We start from the raw sequence: 25,061 nt of genomic DNA on the forward strand, positions 1-25,061 counted from the left end.
ACATGATAATGATTTGCCAGTTTTTGAACAATCATCTCGGATACTTCAGATTTGTTATTCATCCATAAAACTAGGGGTAATTATTTAAACCACATACTTCAACTTGAGTGAGATCTTCATTTTTTACCATAACAGCTACGTATTAATGACTGGAATAACATGCAGTCAATGCGCCCTCATTAAATGATTTCAAAATTTACTTGACTAGCTGGTCTACTAATATAATTATTAATTTGTTGATTTGTTGTATAATTATAGTTATAGTTTTTGCTCTGTAATCATTAAAGTATTTTTTGTAAAGATCAGGCTTTACAGGCACTCTGAGCCTTCTTTACCTGTTACAATTAATACTAATACTAGCTATTACTAATTAATGGATTTTTTGATTAACCAGCTACCACAATGGTCTAATCCCCAGCCCACTGAGCTAGCCACAGATAATGGCATACCTGAGTGTAATGTGTTTGCTGATGTGCTAAATACTAATTGTCCACAAGAGACTAATTGCATTACTGTGGGCCACATTGTGGTTGTAAACAACTGTCCTTTTGACTCATACCAGGTTTTTTGTAATAAGAGACCTCCACACATCAAAGGAAATGCTGCATGCATGCTATTGTCTCATGAACAAATACTGCTAACCAGACACATTAATTATGTATGTGTAAGCTATGCACTAATGGCCAAATCAATTTAGCGCCACGCCTAGAGACTATAATTATGTGGACATATCATCACACCATGTGACTAGAATTAATCAAAACAGTAATGTAAACTAACCTGTGACCTTCTTCATTCAGTAAAACAACAAACTATCTTCTTCTCCAAGTCAACAGGTTAACTCTACTTACTTTACAAAACTAAAACCCACTATTGATCCTGTGAAGTGTCAAGCAGAGGCGATCACAAAGTTTCATCAATGAAATGTAATGATTTCTTAGAATGCTTGGAATACATTAATGAGAAATTCAATAGTTATACCATGGCCATGAGGGATTTTCCTGATATAATAAAACCAAGTCCAAAAGTGCCTTCAATTCAATCCTGCTTTGGGTGTATGAACATGATTAGCAGACTTAAGGGTATTATATCATTATGAGATATCGGATATGTGACTGAGTGAGAGAAAAGCATGCATGAGTATAGCAACAAGTACTTATAGCAACTTATGCATGTTTCCTCAGTCCTTCTTCAAGGTTCTTACTCCTCAACAACCATCCCATCAAAACTGGAATGACCAACCATCTTATAGTGGATACAGTGTTGGTGGAAGTGATACAGTTTCTGGGGGGCAAGACTATGGATCACAAGTGATGGATGGCGCTGGAAGCTATGGAGGGGTTAGCTGATGCAGCAACCAATGATAAGGCTAATGAAACCAGACCAGTGGTACCAGTAGGTGTGATGTGTGTAGCTGCCATTGTTGTAAGATAACATGACAGTTTTACAAATACGTACTTTTGCAAACTTAATACACCATTACATGTTATAGATTACACAATTAAAAACTGTTCTACCCTAGTGTTGTACAAATGTATATAAAATAAGTATTAGCTATGTCTTTGGTATTTATTTTACTATATAAAATTTTAGACACTGACACGTACTCTCACATGAATGGGCTATCTGTATATTAATTAATTAAGGAACACAACCAGAATAGTGTGCGCACGTGTGTGTGAAGTATGTGTACATGTGTTGTCTCTAAACAAGTTAGTGCATGGAAATAATATAGTGGAGGCACACAAGATCTGTGATGAGTTTTCAACTCAATGTGTGATTGATAGTGTTACACAAGATGTCACCAGATCATTATTCTGTGTAAGTCTGTGTGTACCGGTTGATCCTCCTACAAACACAATCTTATTCTTACTAACATGGACTGATTTTCCCAGGTTGTATGGATAGTCAATACTACCAACACAGTCCCAGCATCTGGTGTTGGGATTGTACAGGTAGATCAGTGGAACAAGTTGATACACTGGCTCCTCTTCACCTGGATGCTCAACCAGACTAATTCCATTGAAGGCAATCAAGTGACCTTGATAATGGTTTATGGACCATGAGATATAAGGCAAGTCAGGTAGTTTGATCCACACTTGACCACTGCTAGTGTTGTTGCTACTCTGTAGTAGTTGTGGTAGAGATGCAGTCACTATACTACGTGCATGAACAATGTCATCTGCTCCTCCAGCAATGTATAACTTGTCATTGATGATTAAAGCAACTGAATTACTTATCCCATATGGTAACTGCTTCACTACACTCCAGTTTGATCTTGAGAACAGGCCACCTTCCTTAATGTTCAAAACCTCTATTGAACTAGCTAAAGTAAAAGGATCAAAGCTTTTTACTCCACCAGCTACTATCACTGATGATCCATGGGAAAAACCCGAACAATGACATCGTGCAGTCGGCATGTTAGGATATGGAGTGAGCCACTTCTGAGTCTTCTCATCCCATAGGAATACTTTATTAGTTATTGATCTACCATCCGATCCACCAATGGCTAATAGCTGCTTCTTGTCTGGTACTGCAACTAGACAATAACTAAAATAAGGAAGTTCTGGTAGTATGGACCACTCATCCTTGTCAATATCATATGAAAGTGGAGTAGAGTATCCACCACCTTCATTATTTGGTGTAATATACACTTTGTTGTCAAATTTAGTGACAGAATTTGCCCAGCACTTTTCAGGGGGATTAGCACATTGCTGCCAAATTAATTTGAAGCTGTTCCAAAATTCAGTGCTCCTATTGCTGACCTAGAAAAGTAATAGCTAGTCATAAAAATTATGTAGCAAGAACACATGATTACATTAACTCTATACCTGTTTGGGTGTAAGGTGAGAAGCTGTGATCTGTAGCATAGACATGTTAGATCTCAGTGCTTCTACTTCAACATCTTTATTACGTATTTCAGTATTTTTCCTTTGTATTACAACATCTTTCCTTTGTATTTCAGCATCTTTCCTTTGTATTTCAATGCCTCTCCTTTGTATTTCAGCATCTTTTGCTTGGAGTTCTACTACTTGATTCTGGATTTGTCCATCTTTGTTACTAATTATAGCATTTTTCCTCTCTATTTCTTTCCGAAGTAAATCCAAATCACCAGTAGGGACATGTTCCCTGTCAACCAGACCCTTCAACTGTTCACATAGTGTCACTATTGATGTCCTGTTCTTGGGAAGGTTATTGAGGCAGCTTTCAATCAAGGGGATCAACATACCCAACCTGCTTCTGTCTATTCTACTGAAATATTGACTGCGTCTTTCAACTTCTGTCCTACCTTTCACTTCAAACGTCACAGGATCAGTGACTACAGGTTCTGAGGGAGTCGGCCACTGATGGGATAGTGTGTGGAGCATCACACAACCAAACGAAAACACATCCAGTTCTCTTCCATATTGAACACTTTGTGGGTTAGCTGCTAATGCCTCAGGAGGCATAAAATGTACAGTACCAGGTGCATTGGTCATTTGTGATTGCTTTCTAGGGTCAACGAGACGAGCTGTACCTAGGTCACCAATTTTTGTTTCCATTCCTTTTGTAAGTAAAACATTATTACTAGACAAATCACGGTGAATGATGGGTGGATTGCGCGAGTGAAGATACCTAATACCTAACGATACATCATAAAGAATTGACAACTTTGTTCCTATCGGAATGTCTGGAGTTTGTTCTAGCAGATTATTTAGACTACAGTGAAGTCGCTCCATGACCAAACTAGGGAGTCTGGCACCAGGAGGAAGGTAGATACCAAAGAAACGAACTATATTAGGATGACGTAATCGATTGCTTTGTTCACATTCTCGTAAGAAGCTTTGTTTAAATGCCTGAAATTCAGGTTCGCTCACTTGATCTATAAAAATGGAGTGTATTTCTTTGACAGCGACAGCTGCTCCTTCCCATTTCGCCTCTAGGATTCTTCCATTTGCTCCATAGCCAATCTGTCTCCCAAGTTTAATGTTCTTAATTATAAAGTTCTGCAACGAAGAGGGTACATCCTGTGAAACCGCCATTAGTTCTGCAGAAATGAGTGTGGTAGATTTATAGTTCATCAATGGGTGTGGCCGCCGCCGCCTTGCACAGGACGCCGTTAACACTTAATTTTTGGGGTTGATGCCACCAGCCATGTATCTCACTGAGGGAAGTTTACTGACTTTATTAATAGCTGTTGATTCACCAAATTTCCATGCTGATTTAATTCCCCTCCCCAGTTACGCGCGTGAATGTACGGCTGGCCCGAGCGCTGGCCTCTCTCCAAAATCAACTGTGTATAGTGCTAGTACTGCATTAACAATGAAAAGATGGAGTAATATATCTCTTAAGAATTAGATTTTCGCTTAGGCTCCTAGGCTATGGGTAAACACCTCGAACAGGCTCTGCCTTCTGTGTACACCCTCCAGTGCCTAACTGGTAAAGTAGATAATAACAATAACAACAACAATTAACAATAAGGGTTCAAATTATGCTTTAGAATATAAGACTTTTAAATTAAAACTTCAAATTTCCGCCCTATTAATTGCCCTCACCTCAGTGGTAGGCAAATTGTTTCACAAAATCATTAGTCGGCATCTTGAGACATATCTCAGACACAATGATGTGCTGGATACTAGCACACAGAAAGGATTTATTTCCGGTATGCCCGGTGTATTTGAACATATTAACACTTTGTCAGCTATCATGCAAGATGCCTTATCTGATGGGAAACCTTTGATGATAACATTTATTGACCTTAAGAACGCTTTTGGCTCAGTTTCACATCTTTTAATTTTTGACATGTTAAGAGCAGTTAAGGTGCCAGCATTCTTATTGAACTACACTCATTCATTTTATTCAAAACTATCAGTTATCGTTCTGAGCAATTCTTGGGAAACTTCTCCTATCCCTTTTCAACGTGGAGTGTTTCAGGGTGATACTCTCTCTCCAATGATATTTCTGTTGGTTTTCAACCCACTGCTCCAATTGGCAGAAAAAGTGTACCCATAAACTACATTAACCTAAAAATTCAAAAAATTTCCTGCTTTGTGGTGGTCTGTATGATAATTTTTCTGGAACACTCTAGATGTGTGTATTATGAGACATATGGGGGTATTATGAGACGCTGTGCTTGAAAGTTGACTAGTTCATATTTAATTACGGTAGATTTTATATGTAAAGGGTAGCAGGGACAGTGTAGACAGTCGAAAAAGATTAATTGACTTCATATGTCTACTTTACATCTTTGTACTCTTAACTACATAGTGAGTGGTACAAAGAGAATCATCAACAGTATGCCAATATGATGTAGTAAATTTAAGGAGCCATGTCATCCCATAATTAGCTTTGTGGTTGACTTCTAATCACTATCTGTGATGGTCTGAATAGGTACTATTTCTTTACTCCTAAATCTGCAGGATTTAACCTGCTCAACTGGTTTTAAGCTATGCGACCCATATTACCCCCTGTCCCACAATACCAGCCTCTACTCTATAATGCAAGATACTTTACTTACAAATGTAACGCGTTACCTAAGTAATATAATTACTGTAACGAGTCTAATATGACGTAATATTATTACTAAAAGTAACAAAGTTACTGATCTCGTTAGTAATCCTCTTAGTAACGCCTAACCACAACGAAGTAACGAGGCCTACTGAATGAAGCTTATTCACTAGCTTCTTACTTATAACCAAGATTTGCACATTGTCCAACAACGCAATCATGTCACGTGATAAGGTGGTAGTTTCACACGTGACAGCTTACGGCTGTGGACACAAAGTAATATAATATGTAATATTATTACAGTTACTTTATTTTATGGGTAATATGTAACTGTAACTAAATAGTTCTATTGCAAGTAATATGTAATATGTAACTAGTTACTTTTACAAAGTAACTTGCCCAACACTGAAAGCGGTAATGAGCAGCCTGGATGGTATAGAGCACAAGTTGACAAAATATTTTTTGAATGGTTGCTTCAAGGTAATTTATGATGATGATAGTGATTCTGTAGTCTTTGAAGAAATTGACCTTCATAAAGTGGAGTGGAAGCCCTGCAGTAGGAGGGCTAGGAAGTTTGTGCCCCTTAGTAGTAAGCCAGCCACTGTTAAAGCTAATTGGAAACCTTTACCCAAGTTTGCTAACTCAATAATGGATCACTCTGTGAAAGGATATGCAGATGATGCAATGCTGATCTCTACTAATATTGACACCCATTCTTATGTGTTACAAGAAATTGATAAAAGGACAGCAGACTTGGACCTGATGTTAAAGCCATCTAAATGTGTCTCATTTCTTTTTGATGGTGCTAAACACCTATCTCAAGGTATCCCAAAGGAACAACTAGATTAATATCAGAAGGTGGGACAAAATTTCTGGGGAAATTTGTGGATGTTTCCTTGTCAGCAACTAAGGCAGTTGCAAATAGAAAGGTTTCTTCCTTCTTAACTGAATTATTATCTGCTACAGACTCTCTCCCAATTCATGGAGAGTACAAGTTGTGGAATTACATCATTTCATTATTGAGGTTTCGCTTATGTGTGGATGCCATCACCAATCACACAATCAAAAAACTTGAATCTACAGTTACACGTTACCTTAAGAAGTGGTTACAGCTCCCAAGGAATGCCACTAGGGTGATTTTATATTACCCTGGTATTTGCTGCCCTAGTGCTTCCCATGTATCTAGGGAAGCAAATCTTAGTTTACTTTCATGTGTTTCCACTTCGTCCGATTCCAGACTGCAGGAACTGGGCTTGCATCTCCATCTTGGCAATGTTCTTCTACAGTTCCAATCACAAGACTATTCCATCCTGTCTGCTGCACGAAGTCATCTCTCTTCCATGCCATTGGCTCAATCCTTATATACAACAGCCAAAGCTCAGTTAGCCAAGACAGTTACTTCAGATTGTGAAACTCACCTTAATCATCTCAGTGTACAATGTAAATTTCTAGATTCAGCAAGATTGGAGTCTTCTTGCAGAACATGGAACAAGCTCTTAAGTGGGTTTCACCCTGGACAGCTTTCCTTTTTGTTGAGGGTTTCCTCGGACACACTGCCCACTGCAGTCAACTTACATCGTTGGCACATACAGAGTAATGCCAAATGTACCTTGTGTGACTCGATCCGGCCAACTACAGCCCATATTCTAGGTGGCTGCTCAATGGCACTATCTCAACAGAAGTACACTTATCGTCACAATCAAGTTTTGCATATTTTAGTCTCCAAGTTGACGACCCTTTTTGCTAATCACCAAGATGTCAGGGTGTATGCTGACTTAAACGGTTTTCGCTTTAATGAATCGCCACAGGAAATCATTCCTTCAACAGTATTGATCACACCTTATCGTCCTGACCTCATTCTCTATAATTCCCATTCTTCTTTGATGGGTATTATTGAATTAACCTGTCCTCTTGACTCACGACAGCACCTTGAGTCTGCTCACTGTCGAAAGCAACAAAAGCCTGAATATTTGCAGCTGCTTGCAGAGTTGGACCGTTTGAATATCGCTAATTATTACAGTACTGTTGAAGTTAGCGTCTTGGGTCACTACCTTCCTGATTCAGTCAATGCACTTAAAGATGTAGTTTTTATCATGGATCAAGATTTATTGTTTTCAACAGCCAGTGTTAGAGCTGTTTTGAATGAAATGGCTGGGGCATCAATTTCTGCATCTCAGAGGATCTTTTTTGGGAGGAACTGTAAAGAATGGACTATCGACCCAGACTGATTGAACTAGATTTTGTAGTTACCTTATAGGGCTTTTTCTTATTGTATGTACGTATGCATGTAGTTACACTTTTTCTTTCCTTGCCATGCCCACAACTGACTACTGTGTAGATCAGATCTGTGGTCACATGTTAGTCTGAGGATTCACATACTTGTCTCTCTTTTTTTGTTTTGTTGTTGTTATTGTTGTACACATTCATCATAATCATGATGGTCTTCTCTCTGCTAAAATTGATAGAACAGTCAACTACTCTAATAGAATGACCATGCATCATTAATTATTATTACTTATTTTTTTTTTAATTTTAATTATACTGGACAGCCAGTAATTACTGATGTGTCCAGGGGGACCAGCCCCAAGAAAAAATCAAATACACACGTACATGATTAGCTAACTACTTACATACATGCAATTACATTAACTACAAATAAATTGACTGATTCCAACTCAAGTAAATAGTGGGGTAAATGATTCCATTCATCAATTGTTCTTGGGAAATAACTAAATTTGTACGGATTAGTGTTTATAAATGGTATTGAGAAGTGTAAATAATGATAAGATCTAGATGATTGCACTAAAGTTTCTTGATTATAGTGATCCGGGATTTTTAACCCTGATGTATGATGAACTGCCTTAAAAAATAATTTAAGCCTTGATGTTTGCCTTCTCTGTGCTAGTGGCTGCCACTATTACTATGATTAGAAATTATTATTATTATTATTATTATTATACAACAAATATGAAACATAGCAATAAGAAACAAATCATTTGTTCAGTTACAATGCTTCAGACATTGATGCTCCATCAACTACTCGTCATCTTGCCCGGGAGCCCCGAACATAGTATAGTCACGACGAAGGATCGCAAATGAGAGTCTTACTTTTACCCAGCCCATGACAACACTATATGACTTTTCCCAATTAGCAGCCAAATGATCAGCTAGGAACCTTAAAAAGAAATTTGCTTCACTGCCAAGTAGACCATCAACACTAAAGCAAAGTGGGGTAAACTAACACGGCGTGCTTGACAATTAGAAATATTATATATTATTTCTAAAGTGCATGTGTGAGCTGAAATTGTATCTCTTCTTCTAGTGCTATCTCACCATTGTTCCTGAACATCTATCCATGCCACGATCACTTAAGGTTAAAATTAGGGGTGAAACAAATATCAAATTTTAAGAATCCAAATATTCAAATTAACAAATAAATTAATGAGTTATTCTTTAAGAATTTTATAAAAAAGGAACAAAATCACTTTGATTACTACTACAACTTGTTGTAAATAGTCCTTTCATGCATGTATTTGTCTTTAAAGGATGATGAATTACAGTTTAACGACATGACAGCTTTCAGTTTTTTAAAGCTTCTCAAAATTAAATGTGTAATTATCTGATTAGCGAATATCTAACAAGAATAGCTATTTCTTAACATATGAATAACGAATATTCACACTACTGGTATTCGTTTCAGTCTTAATTAAAATTTTATACCTTTTTAGGCAATGGCATATCCAGGATTTGGGGTAAATGCTCCCACTCTCCACTGTGAAGTGTTAAGAAACCATAGCTGACTTTTTAAAATTGATATACCATAGATCTGCACAAAACAGCCAAGCTGTGAAAAAAGGTGCGGCCTTAAAAAAAAGTTGTAAAATTAAAGGTGGCGGCCAACAAATGGCTGCAATGATGTTAATACTAATAAATTCACTTCCTTTTGTAATTGCAAGTTCCAAGGTCAGCCTATGGTTGACCTTGATATTTCCTTTTAACTTTTTTCCCTTTACTACAGGAATCATCGAACACTGCGTGGCTATATGAAGAACTGAAATAAGATGAATTTTGAAGGTGCGTATACCCCAATGATAGCTGGGCAGATTCGACTCAAACTAGGAATGGGAGATTCCCTATCCTGAGGAAGCTTCCACTGCAGAAGTTAATTATACCATTCAAGTACTATGGAGCTACGGCTACATGAAAACTTTTTTATTTAGATTTTTTATTATTATTCCCAGGGTTACCAGCACCACCCTGACATGAATCAGAATTTTCCTTAAGCGATTTTATTAAAGGGAAGGAGACATTGCCTTCCCCCCTCCACTGACCCTCTCTTCACTATGTATACTGTTTGGACATTTCAAGCTTGAACCATGAGACTGTAGACAGTATAAGTGCACACTATGACTACTTCAAAACACTAATGGCAAATTTGTTTAGTAATGATCATTTGTAGCTGATGCCCATCTCCCCCCTCCCCCTCCTTCCCGTTTCTTTAAGATGTGAAAATATTTTATTCATTACCTGTGTTCTTGATATGACAGCCAGTATTACAACTGCTAATGATGTCACTTTATTATTCAGTCAAGATTATAATCTTAGCAGCCTAAATTTGCAACATATTCATGTGGGAGCATGTCTCCCAGACCCTGCTGGATAGAAGAGCATGATGAGTGTGTAGCTACATAGTTGTACGAACTAGTTACTAGCCCCCACTATAAATGCCCCACAGTTTAGCACCCCTGAAATCCTATATAGATCCACTTTACATGTTACATGTACCCTATAAAATGCTATATATATACACTGTATATATATTAGTTATTATTATTATTAGTAACATTTTACAGTGACCTGCACTGAAGGTCTGACAGCACCAGGAGCACATCGAATCCTTTGGACAAGGATCCAATGAGCTCCTTATGCAACAAAAGAATTTGAATATTTTAATTTAGCATGCAGTCATATATATATATAATATGCTACTCAAATACAACAAACATTACCTTTTTGATTGTGATGATACCATCTTACTTCACTTCATGATTAACCATAAAGTGCATGCCTTCATATTTAATCATAGTGAGTCTCATCTTAATGTTTCAGGACTTAATTAGACTCCTAGAATGAGGGTTTTGCTACTGTAGGCGTTTGCAACCAGTATTTCTTTGACTGCACTTACATCCTAGGAGTCTAATTAAGTCCTATAAAATTAAGATGAGACTCACTGTGATTAAATATGAGGGTCTGCAGTTTATGGTTGTTATACATGCTTTGAAAACATGTGTTAAACTGAAGACAATATTTTGTAACCTGTCCGAGTGGTCTTGGTTAACTTTTGGTTTACTGAATTTAAGAAAAATCTTTTCAGCAGCTCATCAAGAAATATTATGACTCTTTCGAAAGGGAACCTTCTGACCCCCTTGCATCCACCCCTCCACTGAGACACATGATCATGAGCTAAATATACATAGCTATGGCTGATGAGCAAATGGAGCAGTGAAACAGTAAATCAAAAAGGACAGACAACTGAGAGATAGCACCACAACAGGGGCAGATCCAAAAATTTGAAAAGAGACAGGGGGCTCTACTCTGGCTGAGCCTATACAGAATAGTTACCATGAATGATCATATACATGTGAAACTTTTGTCTTAGCCAATTACTTGTCTTTATTTGCAATTATTCACAAAAAAGAAATGATTGTAGGTTTTGCTGGTTTTAATACAGGGGCGGATCCAGGGGGCTTTGGGGGCTGAAGCCCCCCCCCCCCCCCCCCCCCCCTTCACTTTTAGGCTTTATTTGATCAATATGCTGAGGATTATAATGAAATTTTGTCTTAGCATAATTATATGATCACTAATAATACAAATACTCATAAACCCACCTTATAAACATCTTTCCAAGGTATTATCAGTGGATTTATGCTAAAGTTTATGCAACAAGGACCTGGATCAGCATTGGAGGTGTACAAGGTCGAGATACTCTAATAGAGCAGTCAGCTAACTACTCTAATAGAACATTCACTGGAAGCATTTAGTTGGTTCTGTTATGGGATTTTTTCCAAATCTGTCTGCACCTATACATACAATGAAGTGCATTGGTCTGTTTAAAAGACTTGATTCATTTACTTGTGTAGTTAATATGTATGGCAATACTTAATTAATCCAGGTACACAATTTCCATTGAAAATGCTCTCAGATTCAATCTCGTATCATTCAAATTTCAAAATTTTCCACTTTCAACATTATTATTCTAACATGCACCTATTTTAGTGCAATTGTGAGAGGGTGCATTATGTACTTGGTTGTCTATACCTACCCAAACTTTTCTATTAACAAAACACTTCAGAGAGCCATACCTATAATCTAAAGGCAGTATATAAAATATCTAAAGGCAGAAATATGAATTTTATGTGGAAATGTCTCCAAATTGCAGTATTTTAGCATCTATTTTTCAAAAATTTCCTGCGGGGGGCATACCCCCAGATCCCCCTAGTTCCAGCATGCTTTGCACACCTCCACCCAAGAGATTAGTACCTTGAGTTAGCCCCCCCCCCTCCCCTTTTATAAATCCTAGATCCGCCCCTGTAGTAGTACCATTTCTAGCCAAGTAACCCAGTTATGGATGTCTAAAATAGTCTACGGTGCTGAAGAGTATAGCTAGATTACTGACCTAAGCCATCTTGTCACATGGTTCAAATGTGCTCTATAGAAAACTATCCCAAACACTGTGCGCAAACAATTATTTAGTGGTGCATAATAACTGAACTACATGATGATGACTCAATTCAATTAATTTTATCCTTGAAGAGAATGCTTGGCCAGCCAAGCCTATATGCTAAACTCCAACCCACATGCAAAACTTTAGGGTGATATCATGATATAGCCCTGGCCACAATGCCTCTGATTCTGAGGCAACTACAAAGCATCAGTTCCCTTTGATTCTTTATATTGAGCTGCTTAACCACAGGATATCGCTCTGTGGTCAGGGCAATGAATATAACCCTGTGGTTTCTCTGAGGTGTCAAAGTGGTATATATAATTATTTAAATACTACTAGTACTATTGAATCTGAGTGGTATATAATATATAAGTTCCAATGGTGAATTTTTAGCAAGGAGGTATCCAACTTCAAAAGCATGGCATAGTGGTGACTGATTTATTGACTGCTCTATTAGAACATCTTGCATTTGATGGTATATGATTAATTAATTTACTATGTACAGAAAGCAAAGGCTTATAATAATTATTATGTACTGACCTGATTAAGCTGTGGGAGGGAAGATTCCTCTGTGCCTCCCATAAATCTGTCTATCTTTATTATGTAATGTAACATATAAGTACAATCTCATTCAATGTACATGCTTTTAACACTACAATACTGCATACAACTTGAATGAATGCAGAAGGTGACAAGGCCTGTAGAGGTACCACCGATGAAAACAACAATGTACTAAAACAATGTACATTTTTTTCTCCCATGCTCATCCACCACATCATATCAGAACAGCTACTTTTTAAAAGCGATTAAAGATTGGATTCCCTACCAGCAAGAAACATAGAAATCGATAACTTTTTTATTACAAGAACACTTTAATTAATGCTTGATTGTCTACACCGATTGTGCATTGCCTGACCACACCAGCTAAAGACTGATCGGTCAGTAATCATAAAATAAATTAGTAAAAAGGTAAACAAAACAATTAATGCATGTCATTAGAAAAAACCCAAAGAAAAATATTTAGAATTTCTAGTCACCATTCCTATGAGCATACAGTGAAACCTCAGTTATCCGAACTCCTTGGAACCAGGGGTGGTCCATAAGTCTGAAAAATGGTGAGACTATGAAAGTAACTTACATTGGTTAGGAAGCTGCGCATACCTTAATGTATTACATACCACTTTAGGTGCTGCTCAGGCGTTCAAAGGTGCTGCTCAGGGTTTAACTCACATATTATTGCCTATAGCAATATCATGGAAAAGTGGTTTACTCATGGCTTGATACCCAGTCAGTTCAAAGATACAAAATGCTTTAACTCATTATACTGAGCAACACATGCAGAGCTTTACATTGTGGGCTTTAGTTTACATGCACACGTGTACAAATCTAGCTAGGCTCAATGTACGTATAGTTGCTAGGTTTCGAGTATAGTTGATTGTTATACCAATATATTTTGTGATGAATGATTATACTGAAATAATAATTATAATCATTTGGGTGTTGTGTATTTTATATACCCACCACACGTGTAGTCTCGCATAGCCAGCTGCAGACCACTACCTTTTCTTTCATTCATGTGTGGGCGGGACTGTCCCAATAGCAAAGTTAGTCACAGTACAAAATGGCACATTTATCCCACAATTGCAACTTTTCTGGTGTTGTGTATTGAAGTATAATGACATCATGTGAATAATTATAATGTTCTGAGGGCTATTAACCCATGCTAATAAAATCACTAATACTCACTATAGTGTATAAAACAAGTGGGTTGAGTTCTCATTAGTTCTAATTAGGTGAGCACACCCCAAGTGATTTATATCACTCAAATACCACAGCTGTTCCGGATTTGCTGATATAATAATTATTATACACCCTCAGCCCTTGGGTGTATATAATCAGCAAAATCCCTCACAACCATGGTATAACTAGTATACATTCAACTAATTTTCCTTTCTGCTCTAGATCTCTCACAAGTGATGGGTAGGACTGGAAGCTACATATACGGAGGAACAACCAACAACAACAACAACCATTGATAAGGCAAATGGAACCAGCTGTAGATGTGTAGCATAGCAACTATCATTTAAGATATATTTTTCTTTTGCAACTAAAAATGTAATTGCAAATACAAAATGTAATACATCAGGGCTTGAAATAGCATTCGATAATCAGCCAATTTCCAGTCAATTGACTGGTTAAGTCTTTTGTTGTCCGAACATTGTGGCTGGATAAATCAGAATGTAATATTTAATTAAGCTGGTTACAACACTAGCCTATTTGTACTTGTCAGCTGTGAATGTGCAAAATGTATTTAAAATAGGCATGAGGCTATTATGCTCCAAAAATTGAGCATTATGCTTTTGAGCAGTGCTCAAAAAATCACCTATTATGCTTTTGAGAATTGCCCATTATTCCCAAAATTATGCCACCATAATTGGTTGATAATACCAGTTTATTGCTGTATCATACCATTTTCATTGATGTTTAAGCTTCAAATAGTCTTGAATTCTTTAGCTGGTTGCTGTATTAGAGTATTTCATTTCAATGTGATTGCTTTATTAGAGTAAATAATATTCAGTGACTGTTCTATTAGAATTTCTGACTGCTCTATTAGAGTATCTCGATCTTTTTAACGGAATTGTGCAATCTGCAGATTTTCCTACTGTTAAAGCTTTATAATCACCTCAAAATTCTAGCATAATTCCTGATCTCCACACATATCTATTATGCCCGAAATTATGCCGGCATAATCGCCGCATCCCTAATTTAAAACCATGTTATCCAGTGTTACCTTTGACTTGTGGGATGCATGAAGTTTCATTAAAGACTGCTGTACACTTGGCTAGAAACAGTGTGTTACATTATTGTATGACATGGTTACATTACTTTTGGTATGACTACATCTTTAGTACCGAAAGCTTAAAACTGGGTACCAGTACATTTATGTATGTAACATCAGGGATCCTGGTAATGTTTTTGAGTGTACTGTCAAACTGCCAGTACAGCACAGATTTTGTCTGGCCAAAACATACATATACACGTTTCATGTTATGCAATACACAAGTTCTGCACTAGTGTAAAAATAAGTATTTGGTATTTATTTTGCTATCATATTTGTAATGTTATAAGACACAGGATCTACGGGTATGTACACATTAATCATACATATTTGCATATGTGCATGCATGCATCATGCAATCTTGTTACTAACAAGTTGGTGCAGGTAAACCCATAATTTTTCACAGGTCTATTATTGCAACAAATACCCTGCTGTTTACGGCATTTTCTTCAATTGTGATCAATGAAAAAGATTTTGTATCTGCAAGCAATATGGCTATTTTTACCCTCAGATATGATACAACATGTAGCTATTCATATAATGTTTCTCTGTAGCACTTGTGTAGATCTTTTTTTTTCCAAGTGAAAAAGAAAAACTGGTGAGACTATGATACAGAGAAGGTAACTTACATTGGTTAGGATGCTGCAGTGGCATTGTATTATATACCACTTTAGGTGCTGCTTGGGGTTTACTCACTGGGAAATATTATGGAAAAGTGGTTTCTTCGTGGCGTAGTTCAAAGATACAAAATGCTTTGACTCATTATATTGAGCAACACAGAGCTTTACATTGTGGGCTTTAGTTTACATGTACACAAGTCTAGCTAGGCTCAATGTACGTATAGTTGTTAAGTTTCGAGTTTATAGTTGATTGTTATGCCAGTATATATTCTGTGATGAATGAACAGATTATTATCAAACAGTATGGTAGTACTGTTTAAGTAGGGATCGTTTGACACAATATTGCCATCTTTAAAAATCATCCTAGAGAAACATTACATGACAAAAATCACCTTTGCGGAATAATATAAGTCCATCTAACATGAAATACAGCATTGAAACAAGAAAACACTTACCGGTGACTGGATAAAGATTTTTTTTTTAATCGCTAAAACTCAAGGCTCTGAAATTTGGTACAAGCCCTTTGAAATTTTGGGTGTGGATCTTCTCCATATTCCATGGAACGTGATGATCTGCTGACAAGTTTTCTTGAATTCAGTAAAGCTTCATTAGTCACAGATACTTATTGCCAACTTTTATAGTGGCAAAACACACATTTTACTTCTAAACTGTTACCCATAGATACTGTGTTACCCGAACATCTAATATGCAACAGGTGCCTGTAAAAATAATTATCGCTTTGACATTTTAAGCTGTTTATGTACAGCTGCTTCTTAAAGCATCAGTCGCATTTATAAAGGCCTAGGTAAGATATAGATTTAACCATATGCATGAAACATTGCTGATGAGTATAACTGTTGCTATGGAAGATTTATCTTGCAAGTTAAAGAAGTAGTCTATAGAGTGGTTTTGAGTATGTGATGTCCAATTGCTGTAAAACAATAAGAAGCAAATATCCCTACTGTGCATTTCAATCTCCACAGCACAGTAGGGAATATTTGCTTCTTATTGTTTTATAGCAATTGGACATTACATACTAATCCAATCCAGCTTGTTTCAGTACTTTTTATCATGGTATTATGTTGTCCCTACTCTAGTTTAAACTTCCTAATTTTTTCTTATGTTTGTATTATTAGGTGAGCATGTTATGGTACTTGGTCACATTACACTCCTAACATAGCACTATATAATTTTGTAGTGTAATATGAAGATGACAGGACAAAAACTCAAGGAGTTATGAGTAGTCACACTTAGGAATTTGGAAAGGCTATAATTAATATAAGACCCCTTTTCGCAGATCTGGTCACATATATCACTTATATACCACAGCTGCTTGGGCTTTGCTGATAGAATATTATACACCCTCAGCCCTTGGGTGTATATAATCAGCAAAAACCCCTTGCATTCATGGTATAACTATTACGTGCATACTTTTAACTAATTCGATATTATCCCCTTCTGCAACTCTAGATCTCTCTCACAAGTGATGGGTAGGACTGGAAGTTATGTATACGGAGGAACAACCAACAACAACATATAATGATAAGACAAATGAAACCAGCTGTAGATGTGATGTATAGCTCATTTAAGATACATTTTTCTTTTGCAACTACAAAATGTAATACAATACATACATACATATACATATTATGCAATACACAAGTTCTGCACTAGTGTTGTAATTACAACATGTAAAAAGAAGTATTTGGTATTTATTGTGCTTTCATATTTGTAATGTTATAAGACTCAGGATCTACGGAGTACGTACACATTAATCATTAGTTAAGATACGTACATAGCTATTTGTGCATGTGTGTGCATGCATGCATCATGTTACTAACAAGTTGGTGTAGGTATAGTTGACACTGAAGATCTGTGATAAATTATCTACTAAGATGTGATAGTTAGTGTTACACAAGATGTTACCAGGTTATGTTTCTTATTAATATCATGTGTACCAGTTGATCCTCCTACAAACAAAATCTTATTCTCCAAAATATGGACTGATCTTCCCGAGTTGTATGGATAGTCAATACTACCAACACAGTCCCAGCATCTGGTGTTGGGATTGTACAGGTGGATCAGTGGAACAAGTTGATACGCTGGCTTCTCTTCACCTGGATGTTCAACCAGACTGATTCCACTCAAGGTAATCAAGTGACCTTGATAATGGTTGATGGAGGTTGCATAATAAGGCATGTCAGGTAGTTTGTTCCACACTTGACCACTGTTAGTGTTATTACTACTCTGTAGTAGTTGTGGTAGAGATGCAGTAGCTATGCTATGTGATACATGATCAATGTCATCTGTTCCTCCAACAAGGTACAACTTGTCATCAATAACTAAAGCAACTGGATTAGCTATCTCATATGCTAACTGCTTCACAACACTCCAATGTGACAGGCTTCCTTCCTTAATGTACAGAACCTCTACTGAACCAGTTAAAGTAAAAGGATCAAAGCTCATTACTCCACCAGCTACAATCACTGATGATCCATGGGAAATACCTGAACAATGAGATCGTGCAGTTGGCATGTTAGGATATGGAGTGAGCCACTTCTGAGATTTCTCATTCCATAGAAATACTTTATTAGTTGTTGATCCGTCAACTACTCCACCAATGGCTAACAGCTGCTCCTTGTCTGGTACAGCAACTAGAAGATAACTAACACAAGGAAGGTCTGGTAGTATAGACCACTTGTCCTTGACAATGTCATACATAAGTGGAGTAAAGTATCCACCATCTTGACCATATGGTGTAATATACACTTTATTATCAAGTCTGGTAACAGAATTTGCCCAGCATTTTTCAGGCAGGTCAGCACATTCCTGCCAAATTAGTTTGAGTCTGTTCCAATATTCAGTACCCCTATTGCTGACCTAAAAAGTAATAGTCATAAATGTAGCAAAAACATGTGATCAAGATACATGATAATCATGTGGCCAAGTATACAGCTGGTGCAGGTGCAGACAAGTGTCATTTTTTTACAAGAACGAAGAAATTCCGTTTTCACATATCCATAGCTTGATAGTGCCTGAACAGAAATTAACCATTTTTGCTGTGGAGCTCCCTCAGGGTAGGGCTCCTCCTATTCCAAGTTTGAGTCAAATCCACCCAGCCATCACTGAGATATGTGCCTTCAAAGTTTGTCTTATTTTCTTTGTAGTTTTCTTCTTAAGGCCAGGCAAAGTAGATCGCTGGTTTCTCATCACCCACTTCCTCAATTTTGATGCGAGTGGGCGGACACCATACAATATGAGGGAAGCTACCCAAAATCACAGCATCAGCAGGTTATCTGTCACTAAAAGGATGATCAAAAGCCTTCTTACACTTTTCTACCTTTGTGGAACAGGAAGAAACATTTCTTAGCTGAATATGATAGCTACTTTGTGTAAACATTGAAACACTAGTGTACATGATCAATTACAGCAGTAATGAATTTAGAGGCGATAGGCTGGAAGGTGGTGTGGGTGGGTGATTGGAACCAATCATTCAACTTTGCCTGGCCTAATCTTCTTTTCGCACACTTAATAAAAATTATAAGGGTTTCATGATTCCGTAGTAATTCATTAAGCACACACACACACACACACTACGATAGCATACGGTATCCGGTCAATAATCACATCAAAAATAATCTAATAGTGCATCGTAATAACTCGCGCATGCTTAGGTAGATGTAATTCAAATTTGGAGAGCACAATACACCACATCTGGGGTCCAAGTTTTGTACAGATCAGATAAAGAACAAAACATAGGAATAGTGATTGGAGATCGAGATACTCTAATAGAACAGTCACTATGAATATTCTAATAGAGCAGTCTCACATGCTTGCAAGCTTGAGATACTGCAATTAGTTTTATTGATAGTCAACAAAATAGAGAATTTTGAGCAAAATACTGAGCAAAATAGGTAAGAAAAAAGAATAGGTGGAAAAAATAGGTGGAAAAAAGAATCCCTATTCTAGATCTGCATGTAGTAAACAAAAAGACTGTGGCCTCCCAAAAAAGCCAGGGTGAAAATAAAGTTCTGAAATCAAAGGTATGATACTAATGCCAATCATTTTTCATTGGTATATATCGCAACCATTTCCTTTTAGCTTTGATTTCAGAACATTTTTATCCTGGTTTTTTTGGAGACTGCACCTTGCTCATAGCTGAGCTGTTTAGATCAAGACACACAGTAGTGTGTCGTGCGGCCCAAGAAGCCAGCATGCAACACCATGAGTACAATGACAAGAAGAAAACATGATTTTCGCACCTCCGTAGCTCTGGGCTGCCTTTACGAAACAAGATGATTTTTGCTGTGGACATGCCCACCAATGTCAGTACTCCACACACCAAAATCGCTTCAAGCGTTCCTGAGATATGCAACTTCAAAAATTGGCTTAGTTTCTTCGTTTTTTCTTCTTTGTATTTTCGCACACTTACAAAACTGCCATAAAACGTGAACACTATATCTGATTGCCTTCAAATTTGGCACACAGAAGGGGGTATAAAGGCGCATCTTATTACCAAGGTTGGCTGGAATACAATAAACAGGCAAAGAGTTACTAGCAATTATTCACAAAAAATGACACCAATATGTTGTCACGCCTACAGGGTAAACTGCTTATGGGAAGAAGCTGAAAATCGGTACGTGAATAGGTTAACTATTGGACCTCAAACCTTTTTAGTTTGAAAGAAAACGAGCTAAAAACCACAAAGATACAACAAAAAGACCAACAGTGTGTAACAATTATGCAATCGAGATTAGCTAATAAAAACGAGTACTTGCCACGCCTACCAGGAAAACCGCTTGGAGTAATGCTTTAAAAATCGCTGTACAGATGGAGTAATTATCTTAGAAAGGATCTTCAATGGTATAGAAGAATCAGACTTAAAACCAGAGTTATAACACGAAATCCATATTGGCGTAACAAGTGTGATATCAAGATACTCTAATAGAGCAGTCACCCTGAAGAGAGATCAGCTAGAAACAAGTAACCCATATAAGATCAGCTACAAATAAATCACTTAGTAGAAATATGTGCTGGAAACAAATCACCATGTAGAGAGATCGGCTAGGAACAAGTCACCCAGTAGAGAGTTCAGCTAGAAACAAGTCACCCTGTAGAGAGATCAGCTACAAACAAATCACCCTGTAGAAAGATCAGCTGGAAACAAGTCACCCTGTAGAGATATCAGCTAGATACAAGTTACCGTATAGAGAGATCAGCTACAAACAAATCACCCTGTAGAAATACGTGCTGGAAACAAATCACCATGTAGAGAGTTCAGCTAGAAACAGGTCACCCTGAAAGGATTTCAACTACAAACAATGAGATGAGAATTTGCAGCTACAGTTCAGTTATATAAGAAGTCACCTCATTACCTATGTGATAATCATTCAGTGTTAAATATACAAATATTTAATCAGACAAAAAGGTATACACACAATTGCTTCTTTTGTTCCACAATTCCTGTAATGAAGAAAAACAAGTTAAAAAGAAGCACCAAAGCCAGTTTATGGCTGGTTTTGTGGTTTGAAAAACAAAAGGTGATATCTAAACCAAAACAGCCAAGCTGCAAAAAAAGAGTGCACTTCCCAAAAAGGCCAGGGTGAAAAAAGATGTGAAATTAAAGGTGGCAGCCAAGAAATGGCTGTGATGGTAGGTTAATGGCAAAAAATTTAATAACGACAATTCAGGTGAATTTGGTGTCGAATCCTAGTGAAACTTGGAGGAGGCAACACAAATTCACCTGAATTGTCATTGTTAAAATTTTTGCCATTAACCTACCATCACAGTCATTTCTTGGCCACCACCTCTGATTTCGCATCTTTTTTCACCCTGGCCTTTTTGGGGGCCGCACTCTTTTTTTACACCTTGGCTGTTTTGCGTTTACTCTACCTGTTCAGGTGTAAGGGGAGCTGTGATCCGTAGCTTCAATCTCAGTGCTTCTATTACTACATCTTTATTATGTATTTCAGCATCTTTCCTTTGTATTTCGGTTCCTTTCCTTTGTATTTCAGCATCTTTTCTTTGTATTTCGGTGCCTCTCCTTTGTATTTCAGCATCTTTCCTTTGTATTTCAGCATCTTTTCTTTGTATTTCGGTGCCTCTCCTTTGTATTTCAGCATCTTTCCTTTGTATTTCGGTGCCTCTCCTTTGTATTTCAACATCTTTCCTTTGCATTTCAGTGTCTCTCCTTTGCATTTCAGCATCTTTGGTATGAATTTCTATTACTTGACTTTGGATTTGTCTATCTTTGTCATTAATTATAGCATCTTTCCTCTCTATTTCTTGTTGAAGTACATCCAAATCACCAGTAGGGACACATTTCCTGTCAACCAGACCCTCCAACTTTTCACATAGTGTCACTATTGATGTCCTGTTCTTGGGAAGGTTACTGAGGCAGCTTTCAATCAAGGGGATCAACACACCCAACTTGCTTCTGTCTATTCTACTGAAATATTGACTGCGTCTTTCAACTTCTGTCCGACCTTTCACTTCAAACGTCACAGGATCAGTGACTACAGCTTCTGAGGGAGTTGGCCACTGATGGGATAATGTGTGGAGCATCACGCAACCAAACGAAAACACATCCAGTTCTCTTCCATATTGAATACTTTGTGGGTTAGCTGCTAATGCCTCAGGAGGCATAAAATCAGCAGTACCAGGTGCTTTGGTCATTTGCGATTGCCTTCTAGGGTCTACAAGACGAGCTGTACCTAGGTCACCAATTTTTGCTTCCATTCCTTTTGTAAGTAAAACATTATTACTAGACAAATCGCGGTGAATGATGGGTGGATTGCGCGAGTGAAGATATCTAATACCTAATGACACATCATAAAAAATTGACGACTTTGTTCCTATCGGAATGACTTGCTCCTGAGTTTGTTCTAGCAGATTATTTAGACTACAGTGAAGTCGTTCCATGACCAAACTAGGGAGTCTGGCGCTTGGAGGAAGGTAGATACCAAAGAAACGAACTATATTAGGATGACGTAATCGATTACTTTGTTCACATTCTCGTAAGAAGCTTTGTTTGAATGCCTGAAATTCAGGTTCACTCACTAGGTTAAAGATGGAGTGTATTTCTTTGACTGCGACAACTGCTCCTTCCCATTTCGCTTCTAGGATTCTTCCATTTGCTCCATAGCCGATCTGTCTCCCAAGCTGAATGTTCTCAATAATACAACTCTTCAACGAGGAGGGCATACTCTCTGAAGCCGCCATTGAGCAGACGGCAGACGCCGGCGTTTTGAACTCGGTTTTAGAAATACCGTAAATGGGGAAAGTTGTTTTTCGCGGTTTCAATGAAAACCGCTAAAGTTTCCCCGATCATGAAATCAATCTAAATTAGTTTCACCACGAATATGATAGTCTCGCTCGGTCAGAAACATTAACCGCGAAACTTTCCCTTTACAGGCCAATTTTTGGGCCAATTAATTATTTTGGTTAGCTATGTAGCTATATTACAAGTAGCTATAAGAAAAAAATTAGGAATTTTAAATTAGAGTAGGGACAGTGTATAGTGCTGCAATAAAAAGTACCGAGAAGTACTAAAACAAGCTGGATCGAAGTAGTACGTAATGTCCAGATACTGTTAAACAGTAAGTCCAGATACTGTAAAACAGTAAGAAGTGAATATCCCTACTTTGCATTGAGTGTAGCACAGTAGGGATATTCACTTCTTATTGTTTTACAGTATTTGGACATTACATAGCTACTACTCCAATCCAGCTACTTTTTATTTGTATTTTAAGGATAAAGGCTTATGCCTGTACATCCATAAACACATTATGTAGCTACTTAGCTATTCTAATTACTATACAAAATCAACTTTTTATTGCAGCACTTTACACTGCGGTCCCTACTCTAATTTAAAATTCCTAATTTTTCTTATACTTGTTTGTGAATTTTTTTGCAAGCTCATGACCACTAAATAGCCTGCTTTTCACAAAACCAGTCACAATATTAAGAGTTAATCACAGCACTATTATACTAGATTATGACTCATACAATAACAACTGATCAGTGGGCGTGGCTCTACATAAGCCTGCAGACAATAATGGACGTCGATTCGTGCATAGGCCTCTCCAAATAAATTCTCTGTTTCCCGTCCACCGCCCGCATCTGGTTACTGCCAGCTCTAAATATTCCATTATTCCGTATTCTTCCATTATTTTCCGGTTATTCTTGCGTACTGATAGGCTCAGTAAAAGCTATCTTGAAACAGCGACAGCTCACGTGTCAGCAGTGCTATCAAGTCGGCAAAACTTCACGTTTGTGTTATTTTTGCAACTTACAAAGGAAGGAACAAGCTTAAGCATGCTTTTATGCAGCCTTTTTGGCTGTGCCAGGCAAGTAATGGCTTGAAAAGCTGCCAATCTTATAATGAAATAATGGAAATGGACCGCTCGCCCGCATGCAAATATGCTTGAGTCCAGGACGGGAAACAGAGAATTTATTTGGAGTGGCCATACCTACAGACTGATGAATGGGCGTGGCTACCATATGTCTACAGACAGTAGTTTACGTAAGTGGGCGTGGCTCACTAAAGAAGTAGGGCTACGCTATGATGTGTAGTAACACGTCCACATTTAATTTAGCACGTGGGGTCCGGAGACCCGAATAATCTGTAAAGCGGGACTTGGGTGTTACTAAATAAATATTTATTGACTTACACATTGCTATACAGTTCGCCACGAGTTGCTCTCACTGATCGATATCAACCTGACATCTCCCCACCAGCCAAGGAGGGCAAAACCATTCACTACGCGTGTGTTTCGTGCAGCGAGAACGTTGAAAATGACTGTATCAGTTGTGACTGGTGTGGACAGTGGGAGCACAGTAAATGTGCTGGCTTAACTGAAGATGAGCTGAAGGTACTTTTTAACATAAACTCGCGTGTCAAGTTTTTCTGTAAACTTTGTCAGCCAAAAGTTGAAGTAGCGTTTAAATTTTTTGATGACATTCAGGAAAAACAGAACTCAATAGCTGCAAAGATGAATGTTATAGAAGAGAAGTTGACTAAATCTGTAGCTGACCTTAATTCACGATTTGAACAGTTTAACAAACAACTCACAGCTGCTGCCACCCAGCCAACAGCCTTGCAAAGCAAGGGAACACAAATGTCAACGGTAACCCCACAGAATTCAAGTGGTACATACAATCAGCCTGCACTTGTTAGCAAATTTACTGTGTCAAATAATTTTACAGATCGTAAATTCAATGTTGTGGTGTATGGTATCAAAGAAAGTCCTACTGGCACCCCAAGAAGTAGTCGTACCAAGTCAGACATTGATTCCTGTGTTAACATCCTGAACAAAGCTAATGGTGACATTAGTGATCTTTCTATTAGGGACTGCTTGCGTCTGGGAAAGTTTAATTTATCTAGAACCAA

At 37.6% G+C, this 25,061-nt stretch overlaps 2 protein-coding genes across 2 annotated transcripts; both read right to left on the reverse strand.

Annotated features, from left to right (window-relative positions):
• Positions 1-1,413: 1,413 nt before the first annotated feature.
• LOC136267012 (uncharacterized) lies at positions 1,414-4,075 on the reverse strand. The gene is made up of 2 exons (XM_066062062.1): positions 2,832-4,075; positions 1,414-2,765 (listed from the first exon to the last, which is right to left on the reverse strand). Exons 1-2 carry the CDS (start codon positions 4,059-4,061, stop codon positions 1,770-1,772), a joined length of 2,226 nt encoding a protein of 741 aa, XP_065918134.1. The 5' UTR covers positions 4,062-4,075; the 3' UTR covers positions 1,414-1,769.
• Positions 4,076-17,240: 13,165 nt separating this feature from the next.
• On the reverse strand, positions 17,241-22,971 carry LOC136265954 (uncharacterized). Its single transcript, XM_066060896.1, has 2 exons — positions 21,563-22,971; positions 17,241-18,550 (listed from the first exon to the last, which is right to left on the reverse strand). The coding sequence occupies exons 1-2, from the start codon at positions 22,889-22,891 to the stop codon at positions 17,561-17,563; spliced, it is 2,319 nt and encodes a 772-aa protein (XP_065916968.1). The 5' UTR covers positions 22,892-22,971; the 3' UTR covers positions 17,241-17,560.
• Between the last annotated feature and the right edge of the window lie 2,090 nt (positions 22,972-25,061).

Source organism: Dysidea avara, chromosome 9 (assembly GCF_963678975.1).
Source record: "Dysidea avara chromosome 9, odDysAvar1.4, whole genome shotgun sequence".
NCBI classification, from domain to species: Eukaryota; Metazoa; Porifera; class Demospongiae; order Dictyoceratida; family Dysideidae; genus Dysidea; species Dysidea avara.

Bases quoted from the DNA above. Each gene is read 5' to 3' on its own strand.
- LOC136265954 (XM_066060896.1), bottom strand. From the start codon at position 22,891: ATGGCGGCTTCAGAGAGTATGCCCTCCTCGTTGAAGAGTTGTATTATT. The intron at 18,551-21,562 runs GTAGAGTAAACG...ATTACTTTTTAG, and splicing joins CTCCCCTTACACCTGAACAG to GTCAGCAATAGGGGTACTGA.
- LOC136267012 (XM_066062062.1), bottom strand. From the start codon at position 4,061: ATGAACTATAAATCTACCACACTCATTTCTGCAGAACTAATGGCGGTT. The intron at 2,766-2,831 runs GTATAGAGTTAA...TTACTTTTCTAG, and splicing joins CTCACCTTACACCCAAACAG to GTCAGCAATAGGAGCACTGA.